At 40.5% G+C, this 17,943-nt stretch overlaps 1 protein-coding gene across 1 annotated transcript; it reads left to right on the top strand.

The window, feature by feature from the left end:
* On the top strand, positions 1–16,222 carry chrnb1 (cholinergic receptor, nicotinic, beta 1 (muscle)). Its single transcript, XM_063900706.1, has 11 exons — positions 1–233; positions 2,345–2,478; positions 4,479–4,523; positions 4,904–5,013; positions 8,061–8,169; positions 8,250–8,394; positions 8,741–8,926; positions 10,165–10,388; positions 12,588–12,763; positions 15,438–15,585; positions 15,801–16,222. The coding sequence occupies exons 1-11, from the start codon at positions 173–175 to the stop codon at positions 15,945–15,947; spliced, it is 1,485 nt and encodes a 494-aa protein (XP_063756776.1). The 5' UTR covers positions 1–172; the 3' UTR covers positions 15,948–16,222.
* The last annotated feature ends 1,721 nt before the right edge of the window (positions 16,223–17,943 follow it).

Here is a 17,943-nt window from a genome sequence, read left to right on the forward strand (position 1 = left end):
CCAGACTGGCCTGACTGACAGACAACAACAGTACAAACCGACCAAACCAAAACTCGCACTGAAAATATCCAGTTGGCCGCACTGGATTGAAAAAGAGGGACCAAAAGGTTTGGATTATTGACTAAGGATCTGTTTTGCGGAGGGAAGACCTCTTTGGTTCAAGGTGGTCGCCATGAAAGGCCTGGATCTGCTCCTGCTGGCATGTTGTTTATGCTGCCTGAGCACATTGGGAGGTAAGTTGACCCAATATGCAAATGTAACGTAGCTGTAGTAGTCAAGCAACATGTTTTATATTGACAATACATTACTATCACATGTACAATGCAACATTGAACAGGGAGTAACTAGCAACACTGTCTGTGGGACACAGTTAACATTCTTATAAAACATGTGTACGCTAGTTACATTTTATTTGGCAGCAAAGATTTTGACTATGAGAAGGGCAAAAAGGTAATTTACAAAGCTCAATTTGCTTTCTTTGCCTTTTGCTCATGTTGCTTTAGTTTTCATGAAAACGTTTCCTTTCGGCCTCATTGACAAAACTAAATTAAAGCAACCATAAGTAGTTAAATGTCACAGCAACAACACATTCTTCAAAATATAAATAAGTCTGGTATCTCAACACAGAAGATCCATACAAAAACAAATAATAACAAATTAGCAGCTCTGTGAGGCTGTACTGTAGCATTGCTTTGGGGTAAATGCAAACATTAGCATGCTAATGCTCAATGTGAGATGCTAACGAGCTACAATATTGCATGTAATATTGGACATTTTATTATAGCATGCTAATTGAAGGTTAGAAAAATCATTGGTTAGATATATTGCATCCATTTCTTCATAAAGAATAATTATCTTTATTGTTAAAGGCTGTTGATTTGATAACTAATCAACTTGTTCTTGGACAAGCACAGTGAATTCAAATCGTTCAGAAGAGAGATTTGGTTTCTATCGAACTGCTCTCACTGCCCATATTAAATAACTTGGGGCACTTATAAGTATGCTTACTTTTTACTTTTGCATTAACATTATCACAACACTCTGTCCTTTGTCAATGAATTCAAGTTTGCTTGGTTATTTATTTCAGTTATGCATTGCTAGCATCCTCCACAGGCCCAACACTGCCCTTCAAACTGGCCTTACATCCCCATAGTACTTTAATTTGTTTAATTACCAAGTCATTTAACACAGGCGAAGAGTAAAAAAGCTCAATCTCAGCTCTTTAAAACCACCTCACAGCCTCGCCCATCAGCAGCCATGCTTCTCTCCGCCTAGCTAATAGGGCTGCCTTGCCTGGTGATCGTTGTCATTTATTCCTGTCAGGTCAGATCCTGCCGGGGCCACAGCTATGACAAACGTGATGAATGCTGCATCACCAGAGCTGCTGATTATAAATGTGTCTAACCTTCCAAAACTGGAGGAGGAAATGGTTGGAAATAAAGCAGGAATAATGTATGAATATGGTGTGGGCTGTAAGCGTTTGCATTTTGTTAGGTAGACAGCTTTACAGGAGCATAGCACTCCACAATAAATGTTACTCCTATAAAAGGGATATTTAGTCATGGATTTTCACCATTTTGACCATAGCTTGTTATCGTATACGTTGAAGTTGTGTTAAATGTTGATTTCTTACATCTTATATTTATTTTATTTGTCAGTTTTAATGGTGGCAAATTGTATTTTTTCAAGGAAAATGTCTAACTAAAAATCAAAGAGCCTTCAAATTCCCATTGATCAGGAAGCTTACAAACCAAGCATAAGAACATACCGAAGCTATTGCACTTTATTTGAAAATCAACTTTACCATTGCTCCTTTGCAAAAAGTGAACTCTGCTTAACTTTCTCTTTTACAAAGTCCCCAAAATGTGTGATTTTAGTTGTGTACCTTTTGGGTTTTTTTCAATGTCAGTTGCTGTTGAGACAGTAGATGGGATTCTATCTAGTTAGGGAGGATATGGGAGCATGTCCCATTGGTTTCATTGACTCCCATAACTTAGAATGTCTACAACTAGCCTGGCTTTCTCCTGCTGGGATACCCATCCTACTGTGCTAACTAATTCTGGGAAGCATCCACTCAATGCAATAGGGTACACGACACACATTACCTGCCAATCAGTAGGCTTCCCCCTCACTTGTCACCAGTATGTTGGATTTTGCACCTGGCAGAAACTTTAGTTAAAAGTGTTTGGGTACATTTTATGAATTTTAAGCTGAGGCATGGAGAATATAAATAGAAATCGGTTCCCAATAGTCGCCCCGTTAACTGTTATTGTTTGCTAAAGGGGTTATAAATATAATCCATTATTAACAGAATCATTGAAGCTTCCATATATTTTTGACACAGGTGCGTCGGAGGAGGAGAAGTCTCTGATGGTGAAGCTCTTTACCAACTACAACCTAAAAGTTCGGCCAGCATTGAGACCCGAAGATAGGGTGGTGGTTCGAGTGGGGTTGGTCCTCTCCTCCTTGGTTGGACTGGTGAGGCCCAAGACCCTAACATTTATTTGTTTACATACTCATATGCACAACCAGAACATAACACAACGGTGGCAGGTAGATAGAACATGACAAAACCATTGACATTTGTCCATGACTTCCATTAACTCAAAAGCAAAAGTTAACGAGCTTAAACTAATGAAAAAAATGCCAATGACGGTCCCCTAATGGACACCGGACACGAAGCGAACAGTTTTGACTGCAATAACATTTGGGTATAGTTGCGTCATTTTATTGTTTCGCCATTGATGAAGCGGGGCCTAAAGTCCTTGCAACATTGTCCCATTTTTCCTAGCAACAGTGCTTCTGTCCGCAGTAAATTATGGAATATATTACACCTATATTGCTTTGTACCTGCTGGGGAAATCCTAGAAATGTATGAACAGCAAATGCCTTGGTTCATAACACCATCCAACATCCCAACAAACTTTTATTTCATAATCTTCACCAGGAACTGTGCCTAGATAATTGCTGATGCAAGCGCTATTTGAGGCGGACCAGTTTCCAGTTCGATGAGCTATTAGCTCTAATCAGGACTTAGTCAGGATCTCTCGGATGGACACACACTACAGGCTTTCGATCTGAGCTAAGCTAAGCCTTAGCAACATTAGGCCTTAGCAGCTAAGGCCTAAAGTTTTGATACTTTGATAATTGATATTGAGCCTGCTCCTTACATCTCCTCTCAAGGTCAGTCTCACTCACGAGAGGAAGTCACACCTAAGATCTGGAGTGGAATGTTCTTGAAAACTGACCCACTTGGATGCTCTGTCCCTCACCCCCCATGACTGGTCAGCTGGATAACCGCAGTGTTATTATTAACATTTCCCCCCAACGTAAGCCTGAGGTGAATTCAAACAGTTACAGGAAGTATCAGTCAGTGATAGGTCAGTGATGAGAGTTTGTGACCGTGAGAGGGTGAGATGGTTTAAGTCAACCCCCCCCCCCCCCCCCACTCCCAGCTGTCTCCCTGACATTCCTTCGTGCGTTTTAAATAGCCGGTCCTGTTCAGGGAAGCTCCACCTTCTGGCTGGTCAGACAAAGGCATGCACACAGGTGTACACACACATTTCCTGTTGTGGACATGGAGCCTATATGCGAACACCTGACACTATCAGTTTTATTTGGGCAGAATTAAGGTCAGATAACACCTTATTATAGGCAAAAGTGAATGGTTTAGGTATTAAAAAAATACATTAATTTTAGCCCAAAGGTCATGTTGGATAAGCCCCTTGATATTAATCTCAGTATAGCATATAATGTCTGATTAAGCACCACGGTTACATAACATTCATGACAGCAGTACGTTACCATCATTTCTTTCACCTTAATGCTGTCAAACTAATATAAAACAGTCAGAAGCACAAGGTTAGGAATGCAGGGAAAATGTGGGTGTAGTTCCACCTCCTAAGAGCATAGTAATATATTACATATGAATTGTCTTCAATGCATAAAATCAGTTTAATATACTTTGAAACAATGTGAAAGAGCCAAGTTTAGGTTGTTGAGAAGATTGATCTTCTCAAATAAGATCAGTCTACAAAAAACAACAGGGCCATAATAACACAAATGATGGTAAATAAATAAATCTCCAATAGGCGGTTTATTCAGTATTGGAGCACATTTCGGATTTTGCAGATTTTACTTTAAAATTAAAATGGAATTGACATTAAATATGTACTTACACTAACGTTGGTCTCTCAATAGTGATCAGAGCCATTCATTCCTTTTCAAGATGTATTATATATGGATTATACACAGAAGTCATGTTTGAGAAAGAGCTTTTAGACAACAAACAGTTAGAGTAGAAGCAGTAAAACAAGTGTGTGAAATTGTAACATTGAAATTAAATTGCAAAGCTGATTCTCATGCTGCTCTCTCTGATGGTAAGTGCATAATATCCAAATGCATGATGATAATACTCATGTTGAATCATCACAACCCTACTTAGGAGATGTACCAGTAACACACTATTTTTATTCCAGAATATGAAGAATGAAGAAATGAGCACAGTTGTTGTCATGAATCTGGTAAGTGTGTCTGTTTGTTTAAGAGCCTTTCAACAGTCAACTATGCACTAAAAGTGATTAGTAATAATAAGCACGTCAACATAAGACCTCCTTTTTCTGTGTATAGATCAGTGATCAGAGAACACTTGGAATAGTCCTAATAATGTGCAAAACGAAAAATTATACAAATGGTGTTTTGTTATGCGAGGTCAAATGCAAAAGGGAATCTTCCCGATGGAATCTAATTACAGAAGTGGGAAAGATGAAAAATGTACTGATGAAATGACAAATTGGTTACATATGTAAATGTAGAGTTTCTGCCCCTTTGTCATGTGTGTGTGTTGCTTCAGCCATTTTTAAGTACTTCTTATTCCCGCTCAAACTCTTAACTTTCGAAACAGGAATGGACTGATTATCGGTTGCACTGGAAACCAGAGGAGCATGATGGGATTGAGGTGATGCGTATCCCCTCTGGGAAGGTTTGGCTGCCTGACATGGTCCTCTTCAATAAGTAAGCAAACGCCCTGCACTCCCTTTGGCATGAATTAATAAGTTCCAGAGAGTTGAGAGGACAAACTATTTGGTCACTTCCCAAACTTTCCACATTATCTGTCAAGGATGGTTTCTGCGTTGGCCATACGTAGCATCTAGTGACTAAGAGCGCCAAATGTTGTATGATCAAAATACTGGGCATGACTTCGTTTTATTCTGTCGTTACATCCACACTGCTCATTGCACGGCAAGAGTCAAACAGCTAGCTAACTCTTTCAGTTAGTTATATAATCAACTTTACATTTGCTCCTGACGCCCTCCATTGAAGGTGAAAAAGAAAACGAGTTAGCATTTCGTATGAAAGCTCTAATCCTTGCCATGACACCAATGGTTGCTGTAGGCTAGGTCTGCCGGAAATAATTCACCGACTGGCAGACCAGGGGGCAGACATACATCTGTGGCCAGGCCCAATGTAAAAGAAAATACATTTCTATACTTAACCCTTTGTGAATTGGGTTAAATGTGAGCTAAAAAAGATATTAGAAATGAAATGAACTATTGCTGCATGTGCCTGTAGCCATGCTGATTACTCCTGGGCGGGCCCAAATCCTGGATGGGCGGGTCTGGCCCAACGGGGCCCGCCCTTGATGCCGGGTCTGCCCGGGGGCATTACTGGAGTATCTTTTTAGACAGCTCATGCAAAGCACTCTGGTGGGGAATCAATGATACACTTCTCTAGCCTACAAAATGGCAGATAGTGGTATTCGACAGCCCTTTGCAAAAAACAGCAGCAAGAAAATGCTACCAAAGACGTTTGGGGTTTTTATTTTTCCTCTAATACTTTGCCGATACAGTGCCATTTAAACCAGGGATTGAACTATTAAAGGAATACTTATGACGGTTCCTGTTAGTTGAGGCAATTTTTTCTAATTTGGCACAAATATCAATCACCTAATCAGAATTTGGTTGTCAAAGCTGAACGTAAATGTAACATTAGGAACTCGTTTTTGGCTACTTGACCATATGGCTAGGCAGACATCTGCAAGGTGGTAATTTGAGTTCTTCTTTGTCATTCTTCCTCAAGCACAGTTTAAAAAAAGAATGCTACAATTCTTCCTCTATACATACATTATTCAATAAATACAAGAGGCTTGATGATAGCTGATCTTGTACAGAAGACAAAGTACTGTCCGAACAGTCGCCTTCGAATGCCACCTGTGTTCATTTTCTGCATGTCGTCCTCTATTTAGTTGTCTATCTTTAGTTGAATAAAGTAAAAAAAAGCCTAAAACGCTACATTCAAAGGAAGAAAGTTTTTCCTGGTATAAAGATGGATAGAAAATGTCCTGTGTACCATAGTGGTACGGTATAAGCAGGTACCTGGACATTAGGTCAAAGAGCCAGTCCAGGTACAGTTCCTATAGAGTGAAAAAACTCTTGTCACAGCATTAAATTAGTAAATTAAGATACTTAAAACAGCGAGTGCAGTGTCCTTTTCTCACATCCCCACACACATAAACACACTCCCATTAACATTGCTGTAAAAAAAAAACACTGCTCCATCCATCAACGCTTTATAGGCAATTAAGCAGCATGGCTCCCTAAAAACCGAGCTGACGGCACCATTCAGCTACTTCAGCCCGGGAGGCGCTCACTTGGAACCGCACACAAATCTGTACGCACACTCAAATGCAAAAGTGTGTGTATACCCTTCTTTGATCAATGTGGGTCATTTAAGCAGCAGCATCTTCACAGGGACAGGATTTCAGGAGGAATCGCTCTAAGGACAAAAGCTTCTCATTGTTGAATCACTACAGCCATAAAACCCCAAACACTGCACCCTGACAGACGGCTAAATCTGCATCTAAATGACTTAATGTCTTTGTTGGGTATAATAGTATAAGCTTACAGCCAGAGTTCTGTGTACATCCAATATTAGTGCAACTTACATAAGTCCTGTAAAGTGTATTCTGTATTTCATCCGACCCAATTAAAATGTTTTAGGGGGGTCCTGCAGCACGGGACTGATGCCAAATGTTGATGTACTCCGTATCTGTGGTTAGAGAACCGAAGGAGGCAGTGTCACAGCAATAATCCAATATACAAGATGTAGTTATAACAGTATTTTGACTAGAACTGACCTTGTCTGTATTTGTACCTTAGGTAGTTTATAAGCCAGACCCACCTTTTTATTTGGCCTTTAAATTATATGTAATTTAAATTGATCGTCCTTATTTATGTATTTTTCTTTCTTGATTTATTTATTTAATGATTATTTGTATTCTATTATTGTTTTTTCAGTCCTGTGCTTAATGACTTTTGGTTTTAAGTGTTTTTCTCAATCACTATTGTTTGTTTTACTTGGTATTTATTACCTGTTTGTTGTTTTTCCTTTTTGGTTTGTCGAGTACTCTGTGTTATGTGTTGTGTGTATGAAAAGTGCTTTATAGATCAAATTTGATAGATCAGTGAAACAAGGGGCTAAGGCGAGATGCAAACATGGGATGCTGCTACTTCATATTATGTGCAGCATCAAAGGTTATTACTATGTGATGCACTGCAATTACATTTTTGTTTGTGTCCACTTCAGGATGTCGTAATGTCCAGATTTATTTTGTTTTGTTATTTAAGCCAATTATCTCTAAAAGAGAAGTTAAGGTATTGTGTACTACGTCTTAACAACAAACAGTATGGGGGTTCTGATCTGGTAATCCTTTTAAGCGAGATCATCACATTGCATTTCATTTATCTGACGCTTTTTAACCAAATCAAATTCCATACTGTACAAGAGCAATTGTGGTACCTTGCCCAAGAACTCTTTTTGACATGTTTACCGCAAAGCCTCGGCATTGAACCACTGACCCCTGATAAGAAGACGTCTAGTCACCCCACTAAGACACACGTCTTTGTGTGGTTAAACAAAAAACAGATCAACAAACAGTAGTTTTTGCTTGCTGGGGTTAGGGTTGCTAAGTCTCCTCAGTTGTTAGTAAGAGGTCATACAGTGGAAATTAATACATTTGTGTAGATGACAAGAAAAAAGCAGCATATTCTCTCTGTCTGCAGTAATGATGGAGTGTTTCAAGTGGCCCTGCATGTCCATGTCCAGGCTTATCACAATGGCAGAGTAACCTGGACCCCCCCTGCACTGTACTGCAGCTCTTGTGGAGTTAAGGTGACCAGCAGAACCAACACAAACTCAGCATTTACTACACCATAAATTGAGTACTAATCCTGCCACCCCTCTTACTCTAGGTTAAATATTTCCCCTTTGACTGGCAGAACTGCACCATGCAGTTCCGCTCCTACACGTACGACTCGACAGAAATCGAGGTGCAGTATGCCCTGGACTTGAAAGGGAAGGAGATCAGGGAGATCCAACTTGACGAAGCTTACACTGGTAAGAATTTGGTGGAAGGAAAAATGGATGGATGAAGGGAAAGAGAATGAAAGGGTATATGCGCACAGGATATCTTGGGACAATGAACACTTCCACTAATGACAAACAAGGGTCTGACAACATCTAAACTTATATAAATGCAAGACTAATCACAAGGTCAAGACCCAGCTGGGGAGGGAAGGCAAAACACAGGGGCATCAGAAGAACACAATTACGTGATCAAACAGGAGACAGGAAGTAAAAGCAGAAAGGGGGTGAACACTTTTCAAAATAAAACAGATTGTGGCAGATGGACCCTTATGTGCAGATTTATGTCACTTTGCTAATTCTCCAAATGTTTTTCCAGAGGGTGGCGAGTGGCAAATCATACACAAGCAGTGCAGGAAGAACATGAACGATGATCAATATGAGGACATGACCTTCTACCTCATCCTCGAGAGGAAGCCTCTGTACTACGTGTTGAACATCATCCTCCCCTGCATCCTCATCACTATCATCGCCATCTTCAACTTCTACCTGCCTCCTGATGCCGGTATAGCAACCATACAGAATAAATAACTATGAGATAATCTGAACAGCAGTACACACATGTTCCGCTTTGATTAAAGCTGCTAATGCCATTTTATAATTGTGTTTCTGTGGTCTTGGTAAATCACACACTTCTCCAATTACTGTCACAAGGGGATTCCATTTCAGATTAGATATCAGTTTCCCATGGAGCACTGCGCAATCAATAACCACTCAAATTAAATAGTAGAAATCAGCCCCACAACTACGGAGAGTAATCAGCCTCAGAATATACTTCGTAAACAACACTTACATGGTTCAAACAAGATTTGTATTATTGACTTGTTTCACAAAATGTACAGGGGACTAAATTATACTTGGAGAATGTTAACAAAATATATTCCAAAAAAGGTTCTTCTTTAATTTTATTTATCCTTACTTGAACCACTTGATCCTGACCCTGACCCTGGAGTGTAGGTCCAATATATATATATATTTTGTAAATGCGAACTGTTAACTAATTAAGCTCATTTACATGTAGGCATATATAAACACTATAGCTATGGGGAATTGTTCTTTATTACATGGGAAATGACATTCAATATACAATAGCTGCCCACTGCTCCTAGTACTACGATGGGTAAAATGCAGAGGTCCAATTTCACTGTGTTTGCTGTACTGTGTGTATGTGACAAAATAAAGGGGGGGCGGGGTTTAATATTTAAAATATTATATATTTAGTATTTAGGGAGTATAGGTATTATATCATAACACTCTGTTTTAGTGGTTACTCACAAAAACAGACCAGATGCAGTTTTTTTCTTTGACATGAGAAAGCAAACTTTCTTTCCACTGCTCTTCATGAAAATCACCTGACGAAACCTTTGACATTTTCAACTGTGCGGTGATTCACTTCAAGAAAGGGATTGAAATGCCACTGCTTTGACATTTACTCACTGTGGGAGCGTGCGCGGCTTTAATGCACATCAATTTCTCATTACCTACCAACTATAGACAAGCTGTGGTACACAGTTTGTGGGTGACCACTGAGTACAGCTTGATCTATTTGTCAATCAGCTTCACTTAAGTCGGTAGATTAATTTTCCATTAGAGTCATTACTGTTTAGTGACATGGCCTGCTGCTGCTAAAAGATCAGCTGAAGGAGGAAAAACCTTGACCTTGTTAAACAGATCAGAGCAGTTGATGCTAAACTGCTATCTTCTCCTCTGTTAAACACGTTGTCTTTTTGCTCCCCCGAACAGGAGAGAAGATGGGTCTGTCCATCAACGTGTTGCTCACCCTCACTGTGTTCCTGCTGCTGCTGGCTGATAAGATCCCTGAGACTTCACTGGGTGTCCCCATTATTGTCAACTACATCATGTTCACTATGATCCTGGTCACATTTTCCGTCATCCTCAGTGTGGTCGTCCTCAACCTGCACCACCGCTCACCCAACACCCACTCGATGCCCATGTGGGTCCGTATGGTAAGGTCCAAGACTTGGTTACCCCATAGACGATTAGACGTTTAAAGCTTTGTTAACCAATACTGCCATAATAATAGAAATATGAAGTTACTACATTAATCTAATCAAGCTAATTAAACTAATTTTAGTAAATAAGAGCAAGCAGATGCATCAACATTTCAACCATTGATGTCACCATGTGTAAATTAAAAATCAAGACCATTTTCTAAATTTCTAAAGTCATTGAAAGACAACATGCATTATGCAGGAAGCAACGCCTCGGTCAATGCAGTAAACGGTGGCCTTTATTAATTAATCAGCTCAGCAGTGTATGGAGTGTCTTTTTTAAACATTTAAATGATGTCTTGCTAGGTAAATTTAAGCATCACTGACAATATTAGATCCATCCATAGAGTATTACACAAATGATACCTGAAGAATTGACTTTTATTACAGTTATTAAGCTTTGATGGCACCACTTACAGCTGGGCACTTTTCAAATTACTCTTTACATAAGCCTGATACTTTAGGTCAGAAAAAGTCTTAATGTTGAGGTACATTTGAAATCCAACGTCAAAAATGTGCTCCAGCAAGCACAAGCAATGTTTAATCAGTAATTTTTATGAAACATTCTTTAACAGGAAACATGCGGGGGTCGATAAGTCTCCATTGCAGATAGCTATTTAAAAATGGAGGGTTAGTGCAAGCCCCCAGGAAGTGCTCCGTACTAAATATTCCTGGTAGCCAAACAGCGGGTACTACAACATCCGTATCAGTCCGTGACGTCAACCAGCCCCGAAATACTTTTTCCCATAGACTTACATTAGGAAAGAGACATCTGTAAATCGGTGGATAATTTTTTTAAACCAAATAAACTACCCAGTATGAACCCCGTTATAGCCCTTATTGAAAACATTAGGTCCTTAAAGTTGTAAAATGTGCTAAAAGCTGAATCCAGATTTATATTCTCTCTCCAATCATTGTACTGAGCTGAAGTGGGAGATCGGGCATGATGGGTAATTTGTGACGTTTTGCTCTCGAGAATCTCCGGCCATTTTGTCTTCATGAGCTAATTAGCAGCTCTCGTAGGAATGAACGAGGTCCGGCCTCCAACTCTGTATGCAGTTCTAATTATACATCCATGGGTTAGTGCAGGATGTCCCGTCATTCGGAAGTGACAGTTTTCTCTGACCAATGAAATGAGAGTGTTTAAACTCCACCTTCTATTACAGATCAGATCAGCATTGCTTCAAAAGACAATAGGCACAACAAACGGATAGGGAAAAATAGGGCCCCCAAAACAAGTATGGTTCCGAGCAAATCACGTGGTACGTTGGCTGTGTTCTTGTGGTCATGTCACTATGTGTGACTCACTGCTCTGCTATATTATATTTCCCATAGAGTCTATGGGAAATATGGCAGGTGTTGCAGTATACCGGGAACTGGAAGGACGGAACATGGACATATTGGATTCTGAGTGGTCACCATCACCGTCCTTTTCCCTGAAACTACAACACCAGTCATGCTGTTCACCTCACATTACATTCTCCATTGTATTTATAGTACAATAAGATCATTCGGGGGGCAATCCAACACAGCCAAACAGCATTCATAATATTATTGGAGATATTTGGCCCAATGGCTAGCTTTTTTATCTTCAGGTCAAACCTCCTTGACAGTATCTGGGTTTTATCTTCATGTATCTGTTTTAATTAAGCACATGTAAGATAAGCCCAGTATAACTTTACTTAAGAGCACCACTGGAGTATCCAGAGTTGATGTTCTTAGTTCGAGGACACCTTGAGAGTAGACGATGAGGAATTGGAAAGCATTACCCATTTGGTTTCCCCGCCCACGTCATTCAGCAGCAACTGTTCTCAAAGGTTATCTTGCAGCTTAAGTCAACATTTGGACTCATTTCTCAGCCTTAATAGGCAAATACAGGGCAAGTACACTTCAGCTGTCCCATAAATCACGGAACAGGAATCCAAAGAAATGGATTTTTATTACCTGGGAAAACAATGGATTTTAGAGGTCTTGAAGAGCCAACATGCTATCGTCTGAAAGCTAAAAGATTAGCTAAATAAATGTATGTTTCCCAATGTGGTTTGGAGTCAGAGGTATACACATGAGTGGGTTTGTTGTGATTAAGTCAAAATGTTAAGAAACTGATTTTATTTGGAGTTAATCTAACATGTTTCACCTTTCCTTTCCTCCTAGATCTTCATCCACATACTGCCTCCTGTCCTGTGCATGCTTCGACCGAAAGTAGAGACCCCGCTGTCCTTGAAGACCATGCCACGCCGAGAAAAAAGGATAGTCACCATCAGCAAGGTGGCTGATGAATACTTCATTCGCAAGCCCGACTCCTCCATCTTGTTCCCAAAACCACACAGGTGAGACCACACCCGCTTTGGTGATAGGTTGGTAGTACAGGGATATGTAGGTTTAAATATATTGCATGGGTATGCATTTTTTTCAATGTGCATTTACATTTTCAGACTGATGTTATGCATACAAAGTAAATGGGGAGATGCAAGTTGGTGTTATGAGATTTTGAATGTACACAAGCTTCATACTGCAGTTTTTTTCTTTCCTTATTTTTGCAAAGAGATCCGAGAGTATATGCAAGACAATTGCACATAAACACTTTGATTTCACATTTGTATACCCACATGTCACACTTAATCCGTATCTGACTCTCTATAACATGGGTTGTATGTAATATAATCTTGATGTAGCACAAGGGATTCAAAAACATATAGAGTATATTGAGTAAATATGAGATGTTTTTGTTTAAGGATGCACAAAGACTTTGCACAAACACACATGGACGTCTTAACAATCACTTACAGTATATTTAGATACCTGTGATTTAAACTGCATTTGCTGTTAAGCCCTTTACTTTCTAACCTTTAGTCTAGACTTTAAGGTGATTTTCACCTGGCCACATGTGCTCCATATTCAAAATTAAATATGGACAGATGTGCTTGCCTTCAAAAAATGTATTTAGATGTTAGAATACAAAGACTTCTTCTGAAACCCAGACTGATGAGTGCTTGCTGTTGTGGGCACACTGATACATGGCAAACCTTTCTATCAGTCTTGAAGTTGGTATACAGGTATTGGATGACCTTGCTCAGGTGAATTGGGTACTGCCCGTGCAAGGAATTAGCTACTAGGTGACATCCTCATCCATTCAGCCTCCCTGCCGCTCTATTAATACCAAAAATCTGCCTCACAGTCTGTCGCTTCCTTTTTATATTTCCCCTCCTGTGAGATCTGAAATATGTGAAGCGGGAAAGTCTTGAGGCGGGTGAATCGTTACTAAAATAATAATGACCTGCACAAATTGACTCTGACACATTAGAGCGGGACGCCGCGTGTCTAGGTGAAAGAACGGGTGACAAAAATGAAGGGGAAGAGGGGGGGGAGGCTCTATTAGAGCAATTTGATGAGACAGCAGCATCTCTCTTGAACCCGTATTACACACACATTCACACACGCCTTCTTAATTGGGTTTAGTGCGTGTCTTGGCACCAGTCAGTTTTAGTTGAATTAGTCTCCTGAATAGTCATTTACTTCTCGCTGATGAAGTGCTACTTTGAGTCACGCTGGAGGGAAAAGGGACGAGAGGTTAGGAGGCCAAATTGTGTCTCCCTGGCTCTCTCTTCCTCCTTCTTTCATTTCTTGCTCTCTATGTGATGAGGCTGCACCTCTCCTAGGTCGCAGCCTCTTCACCTGCCACGCTCGCAGGAGCAGCGCTGCATCGTAAACCCCAAAATTGCTGCACTGAATACAAAGCTGCTCTATACTCTCACCTGACTGTGAGGTTAGACTCCATTTTAATGTTCCTTATAGTGCCATACTGCCCTCTGGTGGTTGGCTATCTGACCTGCAACTAATTATATCTGGGATCAATCTTTTCATAGGATCAAATATAATTAAGGGTGTTTAATATTTGAGGTGTTTCATAAGAAAACAGATGTTTGAAAATGGCAGCTGTTCTGCAAGGGGATTTAATCTGTTTGAGTGTTGGAGTAGGTCTTGGCAAGGGCTTAAAGTTGATTAGTTTCAGTGACTTTGCATTTAACATTTAACCATCACAGTATAGAGAAAACATGGTGAAACTAAACTACAAATACATAATAAGCTAGAATGTCATTTCTCAACCAATGCACTCCATCTGTGACGTCCTGCGGAGAGAGTAGTGCTGTATCGTACTTGAGACTATTAGAAGCTGCGAGTCTGACGCTCTACTGGAAGCAGCCAATAGATATCCATGCGTCATTGCTCAAGGACACTCTGTAAAATTATTATACTTTGAAATCCAGCAGGGAAAATCAGAGCAGAAAAGGTTAATGAGTAACACTTTGAGTTTCTTGGGCAGCTGTGTGTTAATTGTAGATGTTAAATAAGTAAATCCGTCTTTTAAATGATGTAAAATTGAATTAAAAAGCAATCAAACGCCCTTTCCAAGTTCAACACATTAAAGGGATTTCACTTTTCTATAGTATGACCAGAATTGGTGAATAAAAACAACTTTGACCAACTCTTGGAGATGTCCTGTGAAAAGTTATGAGTGACAAGCAGAGTTATAAAGAGACACTCTGCAACCGCTGGCATGCCATCGGAGCTGATGGTTGGTAACTAAAGGCAACGAGTAAACACAGAAACATGTACACACACACACACACACACACACACACACACACACACACACACACACACACACACACACACACACACACACACACACACACAGAGGGTTTCCAAGCCACAGCGGCACAGTCAGCAGATGCAGAGCGGTGACTCCCTCACTGGCCCAGCAGGCCCAGGGAGCTCCTCTGACCTTCTCTTTATTCCTCTCGGAACAACAGCGGAGTGCGAAGGAGACGTGCAGCCCGCCTCGTAAACGCTTTACTATTTTGCAGCTTTTAATTAGTCTGGCCTGACATCTGCTCGCACATTGCTACATTCTGCGAGCCTGTGTGCCTTTGTTCTCTTAGATGTCAACCTATAAAATGCTGATTCATGGATATGGTTGTTGTTCTGTGTGTTGTCGTTAAGGTATAATCCAGAGGGGATGGTTACAGATATGAGAAAGTTCATTGATGGCCCCAGTACCTACCTGTCACTACCCGAGGAGCTCAAGACGGCCATGGACGCCATCACTTATATCGCTGAGGCCCTGCAAGCGGAAAAGGACTATGAAGCTGTAAGTTTCCCTGATTGAGTTCTTTAATGATTTTTTAAAATCGTACTGTTGTTTTGGTTTGTAGACCATTTTGTTTGTTGGATGTCAAAAGAGCCATGTCTTTTCCCGCACACCTTCCACTTCTCCTACCTCATATCCACTCGTGAATTTCCCATTTGACTCTTTTCTCCTCTTTTGTATGTCCTCCATTTCACCGATCCTTCCTCCTGGTGCAGCTGAAGGAGGACTGGCAGTACGTGGCCATGGTGGTGGACCGCATGTTCCTCTGGATCTTCGTCATCATCACCACCATTGGGACTTTGGCTATCTTCGCTGTCGCAAGCTTTAACCGCACGCCCACTGACCCCTTCAAAGCCCCATAAGGCTGCAGCACATTTGGTGTTCTTGAGCTCCTGATTAACCACCTCAACAAATACAGAAGAAACAAATGTCATAAAGTTTGCGAACAATTTAGACACTCATAAGTACATGTGCATGAAACTAGCTGAACTAGCAACCACACCTCATCAAAGCACTGTCAATTTCCTTTCTTTCGTTTGACTTGCTATCAGAAATTACCTCAAGATGTTCATTTGCCTTTAGTGTAGAGAGTGAAATTATGTCAAATGTTGAATTAAACCCTTACATATATAAACAATTTGGTATTTCTACTACATCATCTTTATTTTTGGCCATAGGGAAGGCAAGGTTTTACGTAGGGGGGGGGGTTTGGTTATGACGTCAAATCTGAATCAGCTCGGGTGTACCCCCGTGTTTAGAGATGTGGGTAAAGAGGAAAAGAGAGAGGGTTGTATTTTCTGAGACTTTGTGAGTCTCCTTACACACCGGGGACACATTTATGTATAAAAGACAGCAAAAAGTGCATTTTGCATAATAGGGGACCTTTAAGGTTTTGTCTCAATTGTAAACCTCTACTTGCATGTGAACGCAAATAAATGAACATCTGGAGTTTCCACGGCTGAATGACCTACAGTGTTCAAGTTCTCAGCCTTTATCAGAGGGAACTGTCTTGCTGCCAACAACTATTATGTTTTCAAAATAGATCATTTAAAGGGCTTTGATATTACAGGACCGATGACCTCTGCATAAAAGTGTGTTTTTGGTGTATTAGCTCTAGGACTCAAGGTGTGAAGGGTGTGGAATGGATCCAAAGTTGGATATTCATACGTGGTGTTCACACATAAACACCAGGACAAACCAGATGCTATAATGAGCACGCTCTATGCCTTTCATTTGCCTGTGTCAGAATGTGCTGGAGTGTGGCACATGCTCCGTGGATATTTATGCAACCGTAGTAATCCGCTTTGTATTTTCGGCGCTAGTGTATGTGTGCATGGAGACTATTTCTATGTCAGAGTGCGGGAGCAGCCGGCCAACTCAAGTCACCAGCTGCACCAATAGCCTGTGGAATTCCCATTATATAGAAGACCTGTGCCTCTCAATGTCTAGTAAACACAATAGGCTACATACATACCTGTTCTTTCACGTGACATAAACAAACCTCTCGTTTTAATCTTGTGGTTTAAAAAATAAAAAATAAAGATCCAAAAGGGAAGTTATCAAAGGCTCCATCTGTTGTCAGAATGCTGCCGTGAGACTTGCGACCAACGCTTGTCACTTGCCTGCTGTGCTATTTATAATCACACACACGCATTGGCAATGGTTAGTGGACATGCATATACCGTATGCAGTGTGAGATGTAGGATTTGCAGTCATATTTGAAGCATCATTGTGTCAAGAGTACTGATAGAACTTAAATACTACAGAGCTGGTTACATTTGAGTTGCAGCTTCTAATCGTTGACCTTGCATAAAACTGTGGCAAGCAATTCAACCGATGCACAAAAACACACATTGGTTATTCTGACTAAGTGACGGCATGCAGGAGGGCAAGTTGGAGGTATTTTCTCAACCTGGCTCTGATTTATGTCCTGTTTGTGCTCCTGCACTGGAACCCTGACCAGCATGTGGGAGGGAGGATTGTATGACCTCAGAGGAGGTAACACAAAGTAGAGACAGAGAGTAGGTACTGGGATGAAGGTGAGGATTTTCCTATCATGTGTAATTGATTTTAACTTCAACTTTACGAGCCTTGAAATACATAACCATGATAAAAACGACATACAATGATCCAAGAGTTCATTGCAAGCCTTCGCCTGATTGATCGTAACACTGACACTTCTCCTCCTCACCATCTCTATGGCAACAACGTCTATCTCTATTTTTACATATTATTGGAAACGCTTATGTGCTCTTGCTTCTTGCTCACTCAATATCAGCAAGACTGAGATGCTCTTTCTCTGCTCAAACTCATTGTTCTCAACAACACTGCACTGCTGCTGCCAAGAAGTTTTGAAGT

The sequence above is a fragment of the Eleginops maclovinus genome, chromosome 14 (assembly GCF_036324505.1).
Source record: "Eleginops maclovinus isolate JMC-PN-2008 ecotype Puerto Natales chromosome 14, JC_Emac_rtc_rv5, whole genome shotgun sequence".
NCBI lineage: Eukaryota > Metazoa > Chordata > Actinopteri > Perciformes > Eleginopidae > Eleginops > Eleginops maclovinus.